This window comes from Bubalus kerabau, chromosome 7, assembly GCF_029407905.1.
Source record: "Bubalus kerabau isolate K-KA32 ecotype Philippines breed swamp buffalo chromosome 7, PCC_UOA_SB_1v2, whole genome shotgun sequence".
In the NCBI taxonomy this organism is placed as follows: domain Eukaryota; kingdom Metazoa; phylum Chordata; class Mammalia; order Artiodactyla; family Bovidae; genus Bubalus; species Bubalus kerabau.
The window spans coordinates 89170522-89189379 of record NC_073630.1 but is presented as its reverse complement, the minus strand read 5'-3'; the positions used below and the strand labels follow the sequence as shown (position 1 = coordinate 89189379).

Here is an 18858-nt window from a genome sequence, read left to right as displayed (position 1 = left end):
AGTGACATTTAATAACAAGGGAAAACAAAACAAAACAAAACAATCATTACAAGCTACACATTAAATAAAGCTGACAAAATCCAATTTCTTTCATGGTAAAAATTCTTAAGAAACTAGGAAGCGTGAAAAAAGCCTTCAGCATGATACAGAGTATTAAAAAAAAAAAAAATCTAGTATCAAGCTCAATGATGGAACCTGAAAGCTTTCCTCCTAAGATCAGGAAAAATACAAGAAAGGCTACTTTCACTGCTGCTATTTAACTTTTACTAGAAGTTCGGCATGGAAATGACACAAGAAAAATAAATGAAAGGCATTCATGCACATTAGAATGAGAGGTAAAACAATGTGTATTTGCAGATGATATGATCCTATACATAGAAAATCTCCAAGAATTCACAAAAAGCTGCTGCTGCTGCTGCTAAATTGCTTCAGTCATGTCCAACTCTGTGCCACCCCATAGATGGCAGCCCACCAGGCTCCCCCGTCCCTGGGATTCTCCAGGCAAGAACACTGGAGTGGGTTGCCATTTCCTTCTCCAATGTGTGAAGGTGAAAAGTGAAAGTGAAGTCACTCAGTTGTGTCTGACTCTTAGCAACCCCATGGACTGCAGCCTACCAGGCTCCTCCGTCCATGGGATTTTCCAGGCAAGAGTACCTACTAGGGCTAAAAACCAAATTTAACAAAAGTGTAGAATACAAGATTCACACACAAAAATCAGTTTTGCTTATTATGCACACAGTATCAATGAACAAACTGACTGTGAAATTTTAAAACTTCCTTTACAAGAACAATGAAACAATTTAAATACTTAAGAATGAATCTGACCAAGGAAGTTACATATTTACATGTGGAAAACTACAAAACATTATCATTGTAAGGAATTAAAGAATGCCTAAATACATGGAAAGTCATCCTGTGTCCATGGATAGGAACATTTAGCATGTTAAAATGTCAACACTATCCAAAGTAATCAATAGTTTTATTAAATGCCTATCAAAACTCTTTAACAGCCTTTTTTGTAGAAATGAAATATCCAATTAACAACCTCATATGGAATTTCAAGAACCACAAATAGACAAACAATATTGAAAAACAAAAAAGTGAAAGGACTCACATTTTCAAACATTGAAATTAGAAACATTATAAACCGACAGTAAATTAACAGTGTGGTACTAGAAGGGTAGATATATAAGCCAATGGAATAGAAGACAAATTGGAATTAACCTTCATATATATGGCTAACTGATTTTCAACAAGTGTGAAAGACCATTCAATTGGAAAAGGACAGTCACTTCTTGACACATTGTACTAATAAAACTCTGATATCCACATGTAAAAGAATGAAGACATATCATATATATATATATATATATATATAAATTACCTCAAAATGGATCAAAGTATGAAAATTTAGAAGTAAAATTACAGCAATTTATAAGAAAATCCTAAGGGAAAACTTCATCACATAAATTATGTTATGATTTCCTAGGTATGAGGCAAAAGGAATAGGTAATAAAAGAAAAGAAAATCAGATTTCATCAAAGAATTCTCCAGGGCACAACACTGGAGTGGGTAGCCTTTCCCTCCTCCAGGGGATCTTCCCAACCAGGTATCGAACCCAGGTCTCCTGCATTGCAGGTGGATTCTTTACCAGCTGAGCTCTCAGGGAAGCGCACTGATATCAGAAGAATACTGGAGTGGGTTCCTATTTCCTCCTCCAGGGAATCTTCCTGACCCAGGGATCGAATCTGCATCCCTGCACTGCAGGTGGATTCTTTAACAGTTGAGCCACTTGAGAAGCCCAAAATGATGCATGCGAAAGGGAAAGGGTCTTGTTTGACTCTTTGTGGCCTCATGGACTGTAACCCACCAGGCTCCTCTTTCCATGGAATTCTCCAGGCAAGAATCCTGGAGTGAGTTTTCATTCCCTTCTCCAGGGGATCTTCGCAATCCAGGGATCTATCCTGGGTTTCCCACATTGCAGGCAGATTCTTTATCATCTGAGCTACCAGGGAATCCCATGGGCTGCGGAAAACATTTTGTGTTTTCTCAGAAAGTTAACATGGGTATATCATACAAACCAGTCATTCTAATTCTAGCTATATATCCAAAAGAATTGAAATCATGGGCTCAAACAGCTACTTGCACACCAGTGGTCACAGCATCATTATTCACAATCATGAAATGACTGGATAAAATGTGACATATACACACAAAGAAATATTATTCACCTTTTAAAAGAAGGAAATCCTGATATGTTACAATATGTATGAACTTTGAGACATAACATTAAGTGAAATAATGTTAAATCAGAAAGTACTGTATGATTCCACTTAGATTCCCAGAGTAGTTAAATCTGTAGAGACAGAAAATAGAATAGAGGTCACCAGGGGTTATGAAGTGAAGGGAATAGGGAGTTACTGCTGAATGATACAGAGTTATGTAGGGATGATGAAGACATTTGGGATATTGGTAGTGCTGATGGTTTCATAACATTGTGGATTGTAATGCCTAATGTAAGTTTTAATCATATAATACCTTAAAATATAAATATCAGTATGTGTATTTTATTATAATAAAGACAATACTCGATTCTATATCACCACCAAGTATATAACAAAGGTCTGAGTGCTAACAAGCTCTTAGGTAAATAACATCCATCCCCTTTACCTCTGAAAATTTTGTTGCGAAATCCCTTTTACCAGAATAACCTAGTAATGCCAATACATAATTGTTTCAGGTAAAGATTGTCCTTTTTTCCTTCATCTTTTAAGGGAGAATTAACCTGTTAGTATATAGATCAGGATTATTGTAAGCATTTGAAAATATGATTGTAATGGCAATGGTTTAAAAACATTCATTACTTAATCACTAAGGCCTCATTGCTTGTGTAATACCTGGAGGCATTAAACCTGATTAATTCTAAGTTAACTGCCTCCTTCTGACAAGATATGGTTCTAAAAATCTTCAGATGAAGTAAAGACACTTGCCTTAACAGGTTCTGTGGAAATATGGAGGAAAGAAACCAGAAAATTTAGGAGCCAATACCCGGATATATGAATGGATTCCACAGAATGATCTTCTTGGTAAGACCAAAGAGAAGAAAATTAAACAGAAATAAATAAGGGATAATCTGAATAATTACTCAATAACAAATAAATCCAAAAAATTTGTATTCAAAATAAGAAATAAAAACCTTGATGGCTTCTTTACATTTCTTCTAGAGTTTGTTAAAGAAAAAACTATCCATGACACTTGTTAAAGACTAAACTGAAGTGAAGTGCAGTGCAAGTTGCTCAGTTGTGTCCGACTCTTTACTACCCCGTGGACTATACAGTCCACGGAATTCTCCTGGCCAGAATACTGGAGTAGGTAGCCTTTCCCTTCTCCAGGGGATCTTCTCAACCCAGGGATTGCACTAGGGTCTCCTGCATTGCAAGTAGATTCTTTACCAAGAATTGAGCTATCAAAAAAAGCCCCAAAAGACTGGAAGCCCCAAAAGACTGTAAAGAACACTTTATCCAAGACCATCAGAATGAATACTACTGCAATAGACTTTCACAGCAAATCAGAGATTGGACTCAATCTGAGTCAAAAAGGAAAAGTGGAAAATTTATAGACAAAGTACAGAGTGGATGGTCATTAGATGAAAAATTAATAAGAGTAAGCATCTCAGACAAGGGGGGCATTCTGGCAAAAACAACTGAATCAGATTCTTGCTGAAGGCAGGCCAGAGTGATCAAGTATCAAATAGGGGGATGGTGAAGGATGAATCAACAATCAGAGAGGTGATCAAATATCAAGGCTTCAAGAGTCTAGGGAAACTGACTTCATAGGATGCTTGCTAAAATTAGGTAACGCAGAGATAAAAAAGAAACCCCCAAACCAGGACCTAGTTGAGAAGAGAGTTCAGAGGAGCCTGACTAGACTTTGGTCAAGGATAGAATATTTTTCAAGCTCTAACATAAATATGGATTTTATAATTCTTCCACTTATGATATAATCTCTGCCTCTTCAGAATCAGGGTAAAGGAAAGTACTTTTAGATAAGGCTCTCATTACCTTTTTTTTTATTTTTTTTTTATTTTTAAACTTTACATAATTGTATTAGTTTTGCCAAATATCAAAATGAATCCGCCACAGGTATACATGTGTTCCCCATCCTGAACCCTCCTCCCTCCTCCCTCCCCATTCCATCCCTCTGGGTCGTCCCAGTGCACCAGCCCCAATCATCCAGTATCGTGCATCGAACCTGGACTGGCAACTCGTTTCACACATGATATTTTACATGTTTCAATGCCATTCTCCCAAATCTTCCCACCCTCTCCCTCTCTCACAGAGTCCATAAGACTGTTCTATACATCAGTGTCTCTTTTGCTGTTCTCATTACTTTTTGTATAGAATATGGCAACACCTTCCTGACTCTGTATGCATTTTCTCCTCTGTATCCATCCGCCTCTCTGCACTTTCCCTGCAGTAACTATTTAGGGGGAAGAAAATCTGGTAAACCATTTCATCATCTAGCATATTACAAATGGCTCCAGATTACTATAAAATTACATGCACAATTCTGTTTTCTTAAACAGGTACTTAATGAACTTTCCTTGGTCTATCTTTCTATCCTGAGCTGCCAACATTCTCAAATTGAAACCCTGCATATCTCTTCTCCCATGTTCCATTCACAGAAGCATTTTTTCTTAAATCCCTCGATCCTGTTTATTAAAGCATCATCATCCCAATTACTTGTCCAATGGCAGGTACTCTCTATCATTTAACTCTGCACAAATTTTTCAGAGGTTTATGGAATGATTCACTTGCTGGAATCACTAATTGCTGCTTAGCCTGGAATAATCAATTGCTACTTTCTTTAGCACCTATAGGAATCTATATATGGCTTCATTGTACACAATCATATAGAAGATGCCATCTAACTGAATTAATTATTTATAAAGATGTTATGGCTTTCTGTTTCTAAAACTCTTTCAATTTAGAATACTGATTTATTTATTTTTTTTTAGGTCATCCCAAAACCAGAGCTTTTATCACTCACTGTGGAACCAATGGTGTCTATGAAGCTATCTACCATGGGGTCCCTATGGTGGGAATCCCCCTGTTTGGTGATCAGTATGGCAATGTTGCTCGTGTTAAAGCCAAAGGAGCGGCTATTGAATTAGACTTGCAGAGAATGACGAGTTCTGATCTGCTTAACGCTTTGAAGGCAGTTATTAACAACCCTAGGTGAGTATAAAGTATACAGTTTTCTGAGAAACATTGGTATTTTAAAAGGAGTAATTGTTTCATTCAGTTTAATTCAATACTTTTATATAATCACCAGGACATATCTAACATCAAATAAATTATTGTCATATACTTCTCAAATTCTATGAAAATATTTACCTATTGTTACTGGAGAATAGATTTCATCCTCAAAGAAATGCTAAATTTATTTAAATGGCACCCCACTCCAGTACTCTTGCCTGGAAAATCCCATGGACAGAGGAGCCTGGTAGGCTGCAGTCCATGGGGTCGCTAGGAGTTGGACCCCACTGAGCGACTTCACTTTCACTTTTCACTTTCATGCATTGGAGAAGGAAATGGCAACCCACTCCAGTGTTCTTGCCTGGAGAATCCCAGGGACAGGGGAGCCTGGTGGGCTGCTGTCTATGGGGTCACACAGAGTCGGACATGACTGAAGCAAATTAGCAGCTGCAGCAGCAAACTATTTTTAAAGAGTCACACATACTTTTGCTAATATTATTTTTCGGTCATGTGCATGCTCAGTGCTAAGTCATGTCGGCTCTTTTGCAACCTCATTGACTTTAGTCCACCAGTCTCCTCTGTCCGTGGGATTCTACAGGCAAGAATACTGGAGTGAGTTGCCATTTCCTTCTCCAGGGGAAATGAAGGTTTTTATATATAAAAACCTATATAATCCAGGGGATCTTCCTGACGCAGGGATCCAACCCACATCTCCTGCATTGGCAGGCATATTCTTTACCACTGAGCCACCTGGGAAGCCATTTATTATGTCTTTAAAATTACAGATATTACTACTATAAAGAATTTAGGCAATGTGACAGAAATATAGAGAAATAAAGTTGAAAAAGATCATATAGCTCTCTTCAGGCATCTATAACCTATTACCAGTATAGAAATATTACTTCAGATATTTCTTTGTGCTAATTTATAAATAGAAAAGAAAAAATGTATAAAAATGGGACCAGGCTACATTTTGGGACTTCTCTGGTGGCTCAGATGGTAAAGAATCTGCCTGCAATGCAGGAGAGGTTCGATCCTTAGGTTAGGAAGATCTCCTGGAGAAGAAAATGGCCACCTACTTCAGTATTCTTACCTAGAGAATTCCATGGACAGAGGAGCCTGGAGACCTACAGTCCATGGGGTTGCAAGAGTTAGACACAACTGAAGCCACTTTGCACAGCATGTTTGGTATATCTATTCCTGAATGATTTGTTTTTATTAATTTTTTATCTGACAAATTTTTTTTTTTTCTGTGTCTCAGAGCTATTGTTTTTTCCTTGTTTTCCTGAGATATATCTAGAGGTACTTATTCATTAAATCCTTGTATATTAAGAAAGACCTGTCTTTTTTTTTTTTACCAAATGGTTACAGGGTTTTGCATACTTTTTTATTTTGGCTCACAATTCTGTTTCTCAGAACTTTCTACATATATTTCATTATTTTTTCTACAGTTTAATGTTCTGTACTCTCTATCAATGATAATTGCACTTCAGTGTGGGAGAATAACCTTCTTCCTCCATCTCCTTCACAAACTCAAAGGAATACTTCCTCTAAGTGAGCCATTAAAAATCCTAAACCTAGAGCCTATTTTACAGAGAGAAAGAACTCAGAAAGAGAAAAACAAATGTATTAATTCATATATACAGAATCTAGAAAAATGGTACTGATGAACCTGTTTACAGGGGAGGAATAGAGACACAGATGTGGAGAGGATGGTATTGTGGACTCAGCAGGGGAAGAAGAGGGTGGGACAAATTGAGAAGAGTAGCATTGACATACCATCAACTTACTCTCAGCTCCTACTTCTTGCCCAGAGGATCAAGCTTCTTGTTTTCATCTGGAATGTCAGGGCCATGAAAATCTCAGACTGAAATCTTCCCTGCTGCTGTTGAAAACTAGCTTCTTTTAGCACTAATACTGAACCGGGGAGAGGGAAGAGGAGTACAGGAAGAGTTATTTTCTCATAGCTCTGCCCCTTAAATGCTGCTTCTGTCACTATTATGTTCCCAGCACCACATTCAGCAAAAGAGATAAAAATTCTGTATTCTCAAATTACATATTCTACATTCCTCTTTATGAATCTTTAAAATGCTACTTCCAGTTAGAAATTCTCCCCTACCTCCAATTATTATAGACTGTGAAATATCCAACAAATTTCAGTTAATAAACTACCATATCTAGAAATATCTCAAGAGTAAAAAAAAACCTTTCATGTATATTCTGTGCTCTTGGTGATATCATTTATGACATAATATATTTATAATTATGTAATATACTTTTAATAGTATATAACAATTTTAGGTATATCATGTCGTTAACAAAATTTTCAAGTGGCTATCTATATATTCAATCCTTAGCTATAAAGAGAATGCTATGGAGTTTTCAAGAATTCACCATGATACACCGGTGAAGCCCCTCAAACGAGCAGTCTTCTGGATTGAGTTTATCATGCGTCACAAAGGAGCCAAACATCTTCGACCAGCCTTTCACGACCTCACCTGGTACCAGCACCACTCTTTGGATGTGATTGGCTTCCTGCTAGCTTGTGTGGCAACTATTATATTCCTGGTCACTAAATGTTGCCTGTTTTGTTGTGGGAAGTTTGGTAAAATTTCCAAGAAGAAAAAGAGAGAGTAGTTTTTGTTTTTTTTTTAACAGTTGGACTAGAAATCTTGATGAAATCCATCTGAATTATCCCAGGCACTGATTTGAACAGATTTCTACTCTCTTGGGTTCTTGTCCATTCCTCAGCTTATCGAGTCAAAGTTCAAACTCTCACTCCAAAAATATGCCATATGATTTATAATTATGGTTTAAAAGAATCCTTTCTTTAAAAAGAGAGGATAAACAAATAAACAATGTAAAAGTTGCTACCATTAATGATGTAGTGGTTTACTTCATTCATTGCCTTCAGTTCAATAAGTTGAGATGCTGTTTGAGGCCTTACAAACATAACAAGTAATTCTATTTTCAGTACTAACCGTATTGAATACTTCCTTAATATCTGACATGATTTTGGGTTCCATATTCTAAAGGAACTAGACAAGGAGTGATGTAGAGCACACTCTAGTCAGAGCTTTCCTTCCAGTCAGGATGATCAGGAACTTGTAGGGTTTCTACTCATCTGTAAAGCACATTTTACACCATCAATTTTCTTTCATATCATACATTAGATGTTGTCCCTCTTAAAATACAAAGCTTTGCTTTGTATTTGAAGACTGCCCTTCATTTGGATATTAGTAATGATAATACTCATTTGATAATAATAATAGTACTTAATTTGTATTGTAACACTTCATAGCTTCAGAGAACTAGTGATTTTCATATATTAGCATGATTGTTGGTACGATGGAGCAAAAGTAAATGACTGGAATTTAATACCCATCCTTTCAAAGTAACAATTTTTTAAACATTTATCTTAATTTATTTATTTATCTTTCACTGTGTTATGTCTTCATTGCTGCACATGGGCCTTCTCTAGGTGCAGTGAGCAGGGGCTTCTCTAGTTGCAGTCCGTGGGCTTTTCATTGAGGTGGTTTCTTTTATTGCAGAGCACAGGCTCTAGGATACGTGAGTGTCAGTAGTTGTAGCCTGGGGGCTGTAGAGTGGGAGTTCAGTAGTTTTACTGAACAGGCTTAGTTGCCTCGTGGCAGGTGAGATCTTTCTGGACCAGGGATTGAACTCGTGTCTCCTTCAGTGGCAGGTGGGTTCTTAACTACTGGACCAACAGGCAAGCCCTAAACTAACTTAATTAAAAAATTTTTTTCCTATATTAATTTTACTTAGAACATATACATTTGGAGAGAGAAGCAAACTTCTTAGAGCTACACTGCATATTCATTGGGGAAAATGCATTTCTCAGAAATGCTATTTGCTATGGGGAATGATTTCTCCATCTAAAGAGAAACACAGTGGGTTTTCTCATTTCCTCCTTCACTTCCATCACTTCCCCTGGTCTTCTCATAAATGGTCCTTTGATCACTATTACAAGCACAAGTACTTAGGCTTCTTACTAACTAGCATCTGCTGGAAATCTGCAGTAAGCTTGAAAACACAGCTTGAATTTTAATAAAAAAAGGTATCTTAAAAAAAAAAAAAAGAACATTCCCTTTCTTTCTTCTCTAATCATACAGGATCAGTTTTGGGGGGTCTGGACAATGATTTTGAATTACCCAATTCTCCCCTTTAAAAAAGATGTCTCTAACATTCTTTTCTAAAGTCTATCTCCAAAAAGTTATTTAACATAATACACGGCTGGATGGCATCACCGACTCAATGGACATGAGTTTGAGTAAACTCTGGGAGTTGGTGATGGATAGGGAGGCCTGGTGTGCTGCAGTCCATGGTGTCACGAAGAGTCAGATGCAACTGAACTGAACTGGTATCAACCAGATTTAGTAATGATTTATCATAGACTTTGATATTTATATCCCAGGCAAAATAGACCTTAAATTACAATCTCAGAATAAATATTAGTTTATCAGATTAGTCTAACAACATAAAAATATATTAGAACGAATATAGAATTATCTTAAAGAAAGTCATGTCCAACACTTTGGACCCTGTGGACTGTAGCCTGCCAGGCTCCTCCATCCATGGGATTTTCCAGGCAAGAATACTGGGGAGGATTGCCATTTCCTCCTCTAGGGGATCTTCCCAATGCAGGGATTGAACTTGGATCTCATGCAGTGCAGGCGTCAGACGCCTTACTGTCTGAACCACCAGGGAAGTAGGACAAATATGAATGATTTGGGCATTTTTCAGTTTTATTACAGGAATAGCGGCACAAATAAGAACAAGGTAAACATAAATTTATTCTTCAATGGGGAATTAACTATAAAAATACATCTAAAAATTATGTTTTCTTAATTTTATGAGTTTTAAATAATTATTATACTTTAAGATATAGAGTTTAAAAAACATAAACACTAATGCTGCAAGTTTTAAGACCTAATTCATGTAACCAAAGCAGCATTTTTTCTGACACTAAGATAATGTCCTTTTCTATAATACTCTTTCAGTTCAGTTCAGTTCAGAGGCTCAGTCATGTCCAACTGTTTGTGACCCCATGAATTGCAGCACACCAGGCCTCCCAGTCCATCATCAACTCCTGGAGTCTACCCAAACCCATGTCCATCAAGTCGGTGATGTCATTCAACCATCTCATCCTCTGTCATCCCCTTTTCCACCTCCCCCCCCCCCCAATCCTTCCCAGCATTAGGGTCTTTCCAAAGAGTCAGCTCTTTGCATGAGGTGGCCAAAGTATTGGAGTTTCAGTTTCAACATCAGTCCTTCCAATGAACACTCAGGACTGATCTTGTTTAGGATGGACTGGTTGGATCTTCTTGCAGTCCAAGGGACTCTCAAGAGTCTTCTCCAACATCACAGTTCAAAAGCATCAATTCTTTGGCGCTCAGCTTTCTTCACCGTGCAACTCTCAAATCCATACACAACTACTGGAAAAACCATAGCCTTGACTAGACGGACCTTTGTTGGCAAAGTAATGCCTCTGCTTTTAAATATGGGGCCACCCAAAACGGACGGGTCATGGTGGAGAGGTCTGACGGAATGTCGTCCACTGGAGAAGGGAATGGCAAACCACTTCAGTATTCTTGCCTTGAGAACCCCATGAACAGTATGAAAAGGCAAAAAGATAGGACACAGAAAGATGAACTCCCCAGGTGGGTAGGTGCCCAATATGCTACTGGAGATCAGTGGAGAAATAACTTCAAAAGAATGAAGGGATGGAGCCAGAGCAAAAACATTACCCAGTTGTGGATGGGACTGGTGATAGAAGCAAGGTCTGATGCTGTAAAGAGCAATATTGCATAGGAACCTGGTATGTCAGGTCCATGAATCAGGGCAAATTGGAAGTGGTCAAACAGGAGATGGCAAGAGTGAATGTCGACATTCTAGGAATCACCAAACTAAGATGGACTGGAATGGGTAAATTTAACTCAGACGACCATTATATCTACTACTGTGGGCAGGAATTCCTTAGAAGAAATGGAGTAGCCATCATGGTCAACAAAAGAATCCAAAATGCAGTACTTGGATGCAATCTCAAAAACAACCGAATGATCTCTGTTCGTTTCCAAGGCAAACCATTCAATATTACGGTAATCCAAGTCTATCCCCCAACCAGTAATGCTGAAGAAGCTGAAGTTGAATGGTTCTACGAAGACCTACAAGACCTTTTAGAGCTAACACCCAAAAAAGATGTCCTTTTCATTATAGGGGACTGGAATGCAAAAGTAGAAAGTCAGGAAACAACTGGAATAGCAGGCAAATTTGGCCTTGGAGTTCAGAATGAAGCAGGGCAAAGGCTAATAGAGTTTTGCCAAGAAAATGCACTGGTCATAGCAAACACCCTCTTCCAACAACACAAGAGAAGACTCTACACATGGACTTCACCAGATGGTCCACACCAAAATCAGACTGATTATATTATTTGCAGCCAAAGATGGAGAAGCTCTATATGGTCAGCAAAAACAAGACCAAGAGCTGACTGTGGCTCAGACCATGAACTCCTTATTGCCAAATTCGGACTGAAATTGAAGAAAGTAGGGAAAACCACTAGACCATTCAGGTATGACCTAAATCAACCCATACCATTCAGGTATGACCTAACCCTAACCCTTATGATTATACTGTGGAAGTGAGAAATAGATTTTAGGGACTAGATCTGATAGACAGAGTGCCTGATGAATATGGACAGAGGTTTGTGACATTGTACAGGAGACAGGGATTAAGACTATCCCCATGGGAAAAAAATGCAAAAAAAGCAAAATGGCTGTCTGAGGAGGCCTTACAAATAGCTGTGAAAAGAAGAGAAGTGAAAAGCAAAGGAGAAAAGGAAAGATATAAGCATCTGAATGCAGAGTTCCAAAGAATAGCAAGAGGAGATAAGAAAGCCTTCCTCAGTGATCAATGTAAAGAAATAGAGGAAAACAACAGAATGGGAAAGACTAGTGATCTCTTCAAGAAAATTAGAGATACCAAGGTTACATTTCATGCAAAGACGGGCTCTATAAAGGACAGAAATGTATGGATCTAACAGAAGCAGAAGATATTAAGAAGAGGTGGCATGAATACACAGAAGAACTGTACAAAAAAGATCTTCACGACCCAGATAATCACGATGGTCGATCACTCACCTAGAGCCAGACATCCTGGAATGTAAAGTCAAGTGGGACTTAGGAAGCATCACTATGAACACAACTAGTGGAGGTGATGGAATTCCAGTTGAGCTAATTCAAATCTTGAAAGATGATGCTGTGAAAGTACTGCACTCAATATGCCAGCACATTTGGAAACTCAGCAGTGGTCACAGGACTGGAAAAGATCAGTTTCCATTCCAATAACAAAGAAAGGCAATGCCAAAGAATTCTTGAACTACTGCACAATTGTACTCATTTCACATGCTAGTAAAGCAATGCTCCAAATTCTCCAATCCAGGCTTCGACAATACATGAACCGTGAACTTCCAGATGTTCAAGCTGGTTTTAAATAAGTCAGAGGAACCAGAGATCAAATTGCCAACATCTGCTGGATCATAGGAAAAAGCAAGAGAGTTCCAGAAAAAACATGTATTTCTGCTTTATTGACTATGCCAAAGCCTTTGACTGTGTGGATCACAATAAACTGTGGAAAATTCTGAAAGAGATGGGAATACCAGACCACCTGACCTGCCTCTTGAGAAACCTATATGCAGGTCAGGAAGCAACAGTTAGAACTGGACATGGAACAACAGACTGGTTCCAAATAGGAAAAGGAGTATGTCAAGGCTGTATATTGTCACCCTGTTTATTTAACTTCTATGCAGAGTACATCATGAGAAACGCTGGGCTGGATAAAGCACAGGCTGGAATCAAGATTGCTGGGAGAAATATCAATAACCTCAGATACGCAGATGACACCACCCTTATGGCAGAAAGTGAAGAGGAACTAAAAAGTCTCTTGATGAAAGTGAAAGAGGAGAGTGAAAAAGTTGGCTTAAAGCTCAACATTCAGAAAGCTAAGATCATGGCATCTGGTCCCATCAGTTTATGGGAAATAGATGAGCAAACAGTGGAAACAGTGCCAGACTTTATTTTTTGGGTCTCTAAAATTACTGCAGATGGTGATTGCAGCCATGAAATTAAAAGAAGTTTGCTCCTTGGAAGGAAAGTTATGACCAATAATACTCTTTAAAAACCGTAATTGAATCTTGTACCATTTTATGCCAAAATCAAGATGTCTTGCATAATATAAAATTATGTTAACATAAGGAGCTTAAGTAATTCAAGGTTTATATACCTTATTTCTGAAATTTCTGTTTTTTTCAAAAGAACTACTCTGATAAATAAGTGAATCTATTCTATTTTACAGAAACCGGAACTTCTCTTAAACACTAATATTTGCCTATTTAAATCATCTATACATCATTGTATTAAATAAACAATTTGCTAATAATTTTAAGTATGCAGTGGCTAAACCTTTGTAACATGCTTTATTTTTCCAGTTTACTTTTAATAGGCAATTTTTTTTTACTGGATTTTTATGATGTCTGACTTTCCTAGTCTGTTATAATAACATGTTCTAAAATACTTTATATTTAAACTAGTTACATCTTATACATCATTATGTTAGAAAATCCTGCTCAAATTTCTTCCATATCAAGACTTAATTTAAAATAAAATTTTTAAATTATCACAGGTGTACACAAATATTTTATACATATGTGCATATATATATGATCACAATGTCAAGTTCTATGTGTCATAAATAAAAAATGATCCATGAAATTCTATGCTTTGATTTCTAAACGTGGCTGTCTTTTATGGTGAGGGAGGTATTTGTTTTGGCTATATTCAACATATTTTACCAAAAATAATGATTCATCTGTAATCTCAGATCTAACATTATCCATATATTTATGAGGATATCAACTGTAATATTTTAAAAAGCAGTACAGTTGGGGCTTAGAATAATATGCAGTCTATGGAGCAGAGAAACATCAGTTCTGCAGTTCACATTGGATTGCTACTGACCTTTTGTTTCTCAATTTTGTTTCCTCCCTAGGTTCTTTGTTTCTGAATCCCACTCCATTTCTACTAATGTTCTAGATTCTGGCTCTAAACTTGGCTGAGTAGACTGAGATCCTAAAATCACATTCTCACTTCCTGGCATTTATTTCCCTAAGAGATGTCCTTTTTATACCCTTACATACAATTCTCTGGTGTATAATATCAGCAAATCATATGACATGATGAAATACAAGTACCTATCTTTCACCCTTTTCATACTTTTAAAACTCAACATTCAGAAAACTAAGATCATGGCATCTGATCCATCACTTCATGGCAAATAGATGGGGAAACAATGGAAACAATGACAGATTTTATTTTGGGGGGCTCCAAAAATCACTGAGATGGTGACTGCAGCCATGAAATTGAAAGACGCTTGCTCCTTGGAAGAAAAGTTATGACCAACCTAGACAGCATATTAGAAAGCAGAGACATTACTTTACCAACAAAGGTCCATCTAGTCAAAGCTATGATTTTTCCAGTATGTATGGATGTGAGAGTTGGACTATAAAGAAGGCTTAGTGCTGAAGAATTGATGCTTTTGAACTGCGGTGTTGGAGAAAACTCTTGAGAGTCCTGTGGACAGCAAGGAGATCCAACCAGTCCTTCCCAGAGGAAATCAGTCCTGAACATTCATTGGAAGGACTGATGCTGAAGCTGAAACTCCAATACTTTGGCCACCTGATGCAAAGAGCTGACTCATTTGACTCATTTGAAAAGACCCTGATACTGGGCAAGATTGAAGGTGGGAGGAGAAGGGGATGACAGAGAATGAGATGGTTGGATGGCATCACTGACTTGCTGGACATGACTTGGAGTAAGCTCTGGGAGTTGGTGATGGACAGGGAAGCCTGGCATGCTGCATTCCAGCAGGTCGCAAAGAGTTGGACATGACAGAGTGGTTGAACTGAACTGGTTCTAACAGTGTTAGATGATATATCAAAGAGTGGCTATGATTTGCATTTCTGTGAGGGTTAGAAATACATTTCAATTTTTTTGTTGGGCATATGTATGTTTTCTTTGGAAAAATTATTCAATGTGTCTGATCAGTTTTAAATCAGATTATTTTACTATTAATTGTATGAGCTTTTTTTTTTAAATTAAATTTTATTGGAGTATAGTTGACTTACAATGTTGTGTTAATTTCTGCTGTCATTGTTGTTTAGTTGCTCAGTCATGTCTGACTCTTTGCGACCCAATGAACTGTAGCTTGCCAGGCTCCTCTGTCCTTGGAATTCTCCAGGCAAGAATACTGGAGTGGGTTGCCATGTTCTTCTCCAGGGGTTTATCCCAATCCAGGAACTGAAACTTTGTCTCCTGCTTGGCAAGCGGATTCTTTACCACTGAGCCACCATTTCTGTGGTACAGCAAAGTAAATTGGGAGACTGGGTTTGACATATGAGTTCTTTATATTTTGGGGATATTAATGCCTTATCAGGTATGTGGCTTGCTGATATCATCTGTCAGTTGCCTTTTCTTTCTTTCTTTCTTTTCTTTTTTTTTTGCTGTGCACAACTTATTATTTTGATGTTGTCCCACTTGTTTACTTTTGTTCTTACTGCTGTGCTTTTGGGGTCAATCCAAAAAACTGTTGCCAAGACCATATCAAGGAACATGTTCCCTATTTATTCTTCTAGGAATGCTTTAGGTTTTTGTTTTTATGTCTAATTCTTTATCCATTTCATGCTAAGTTTGTGAGTGGCATTTGATAGAGGTCCAGTTTCATTCTTCTGGACATGGTAATCTGGTTTTCCTATATTGTATATTGAAAGGATTGTCCATTCTCCATCTATTGTTATGGAACTCATGTTGAATATTAGTTGCCCATATTTCTTACAATTTTTTTACTCTCAACTCTGTTCCAGTGGTCTTTGCCCATATTTTATGCCAGTGTCATTTCAGTTCATGATTGCTATTTCTTTAAAACATAATTTGAAATCAGGAAGTGTAATATCTTCAGCTTTGTCTTTCTTTTGGGGATTGTTTTGGTGATTCAGGGTGTTTTATGGCTCCATACAAATATTAGTAATGTTTTTCCTATTTTTGTGAAGATGCCTTGAAAAGTTTATATTAACTGTATGAAATAGTAGTAGCAGTGTAGTGTTAGATGCTTAGTTATGTCCAAGTCTTTGTGACCCCCACAGACGACCTCCCAATGTCTCTTCCACATTGATTTCTCCCTCTTGTGGGGGATTTATTTAGGTTGTGTATCTCCTTTTGATCCCACAATACCAGCCCCATGTTGAGAGTTTCCCATTTGTCTTCTCAAGTATAGAGTCCTGAAATGTTCAAGGTTGTGAGTATTCTTCCAGTACTACAGATATGGGTCAGATTTCTGCATTTGCTAACTCTTGCTGTCCATGGCAGTGCACAGAGGAGATGGTTGTGTGGGTCAGGGAGGAGGAGCAGAGTGGTGTGGGTGAGACAGATGAAGCACTGGGGAAGCCTGTGGCCACTCAGACTGGTCTGCAGATGAGGTGTCCAAGGAGATGGTGGGAAGTCCACCTGATGGAGTCTGCAAATTGTTTAGTAGGAAGAACCACAAAGTGGTTAGTGGCATTGCTTTGAGGAGTTCTAAGACTCAGCAGTGATACCAGCCTCTTGTAACCCCTTAGCTTTGCAGATCACTCAGTAATCTTGGCAAAGTAAAAAAAAAAAAAAAAAAAAAAAAAAGGCATTCCTTATTGCTGGGACACCATGCACTGACTCATACAATTTCACTTTCCCCATGTTGGAGAAATTACATTTTACATGGATCTTTTGTGGCACTGAACCATGATAATTGGGAAGAAGTGACAGAAAAAGCAAAACTGTTCATCTTACGTTCTTCAATGCATACATTCTTAGGATTATTTGCTCCCATGGTGGGCTGAAACTTCTCCATTGGGCTTTCAGATTCCCATAAAGTTATGCTCATCCTAAGGTAACTACCAAAATCATTGTTCTGTGGGGATGACAGTAGAGATCTCCTATTCTGCAGTCTTGCTGATGTCATTCCAGAGAAGAAATTCTTACCATGAAAACCTCAAAGAAAGCTGATATCAATGGAGAAGGAATGTGGAACAACATAAGATTAGAAATAAAGTCAGCATTTTGTGGGCCATTTCAGAGAGTATAGATTTTAATATCTATATAAGACATAGTTATTTAAACATTTGGCTCAAGTAAGATAATTTGTGAAAGAGAATTAAAAAAAAAAATCAGTGAAGTTTCTCTAGCTTCCCAGGTGATTCAGTGGTAAAGAATTTGACTGCTAAGCAAGAGATTCATTAGACGCTGGTTCGATCCTGGGTCAAGAAGATTCTCTGGGGGAGGAAATGGCAACCCATTCTAATATTCTTGCTGGAATAATCCCATGGATAGAGGAATCTTGCAGGCTACAGTCCATGAGGTCCCAGAGAGTCAGATACAACTTAAACTGCAGCAAAATTTCTCTATGAATGTGAGTTGCATGTGTGCAGAATTTGAAGCGGTGAGACCATAAGGGTTCTGTAGTAATTCCAGATTAGATATATAAATGACTATAATGGTGAAGTATACTAATGTAAATAGATTGACTTATAATTTTGGAGTAGAATGTGTAGAAATAGTAAACAATTGGATAATTACACAATTATATTTTTGTTAAGAAACAATTATTCTTATGACAATGCTATCATTATATATTTCTATTGTTTAATTGTTTGAGGAAAATAAACTTTTTAAGCAAATGTCCCTAAATATCATTGGATTCATTTCTACAGAGTGTAGTGAATTCAAGTTGGAAAAATTCAAGCAAAAAAAAATGGAATTTTACATTATAAAAATTATTTTAGAACAAGAAGGCAAAGATAATACAATTAGATTTGCTGGAAAGAAGGATAATATTATCAAGTTATGTTCTTCATGACTTCCTTTCTTCACTCTATTAATAAAGTATCTCTTCTCAACATAACATTAGTCTGATGAGAACCAGAGCTTGAATAAGCTGCACTAATAGTGAAAATATATATTTCTCTGTTTCTCTTAAAGATAGATGTGATTTAGCAGGAAGAGTACTGAATTCAGCATCAGAACATTTGGATCTAAATCTCTCTGCCTTAACATCTCAAAGTATGCATAATCACTCCATCTGGCAGTAACTGATGGCCTCATTCTTATCTGAATATTTAGCAGATTTATCAGTAAGAAAAACACTACAGAGACTGTCCTGTTCAAACAAACATTCAAATAAAAGCAGAGAAAAATATCCAAAATATTAAAAAAAAAAATCTCAGTTCAGTTCAGCTGCTCAGTTGTGTCCAACTCTTAGTGGCCCCATGGACTGCAGCATGCCAGGCTTCCCTGTCCATCACCAACTCCTGGAGCTTGCTCAAACTCATGTCCAGTGAGTCGGTGATGCTATCCAATCATCTCATCCTTTGTCATCCCCTTCTCCCCTTGCCTTCAGTCTTTCCTAGGATCAGGGTCTTTTCCAATGAGTCAGCTCTTTGCATCTGGTAGCCAAAGTATTGGAGTTTCAGCTTGAGCATCAGTCCTTTCAATAAACATTC

General features: G+C 37.5%; 1 protein-coding gene across 1 annotated transcript in view; it reads left to right on the top strand.

The window, feature by feature from the left end:
* The window catches only part of LOC129657255 (UDP-glucuronosyltransferase 2C1-like), a 34599-nt gene extending 26704 nt beyond the window's left edge, over window positions 1–7895 (top strand). Inside the window, exons 4-6 of the mRNA XM_055587473.1 lie at window positions 2999–3086; window positions 5018–5237; window positions 7616–7895. Of these exons, the coding sequence (XP_055443448.1) occupies window positions 2999–3086; window positions 5018–5237; window positions 7616–7895 (588 nt within the window). The remainder of the gene's footprint in view (window positions 1–2998; window positions 3087–5017; window positions 5238–7615) is intronic.
* The last annotated feature ends 10963 nt before the right edge of the window (window positions 7896–18858 follow it).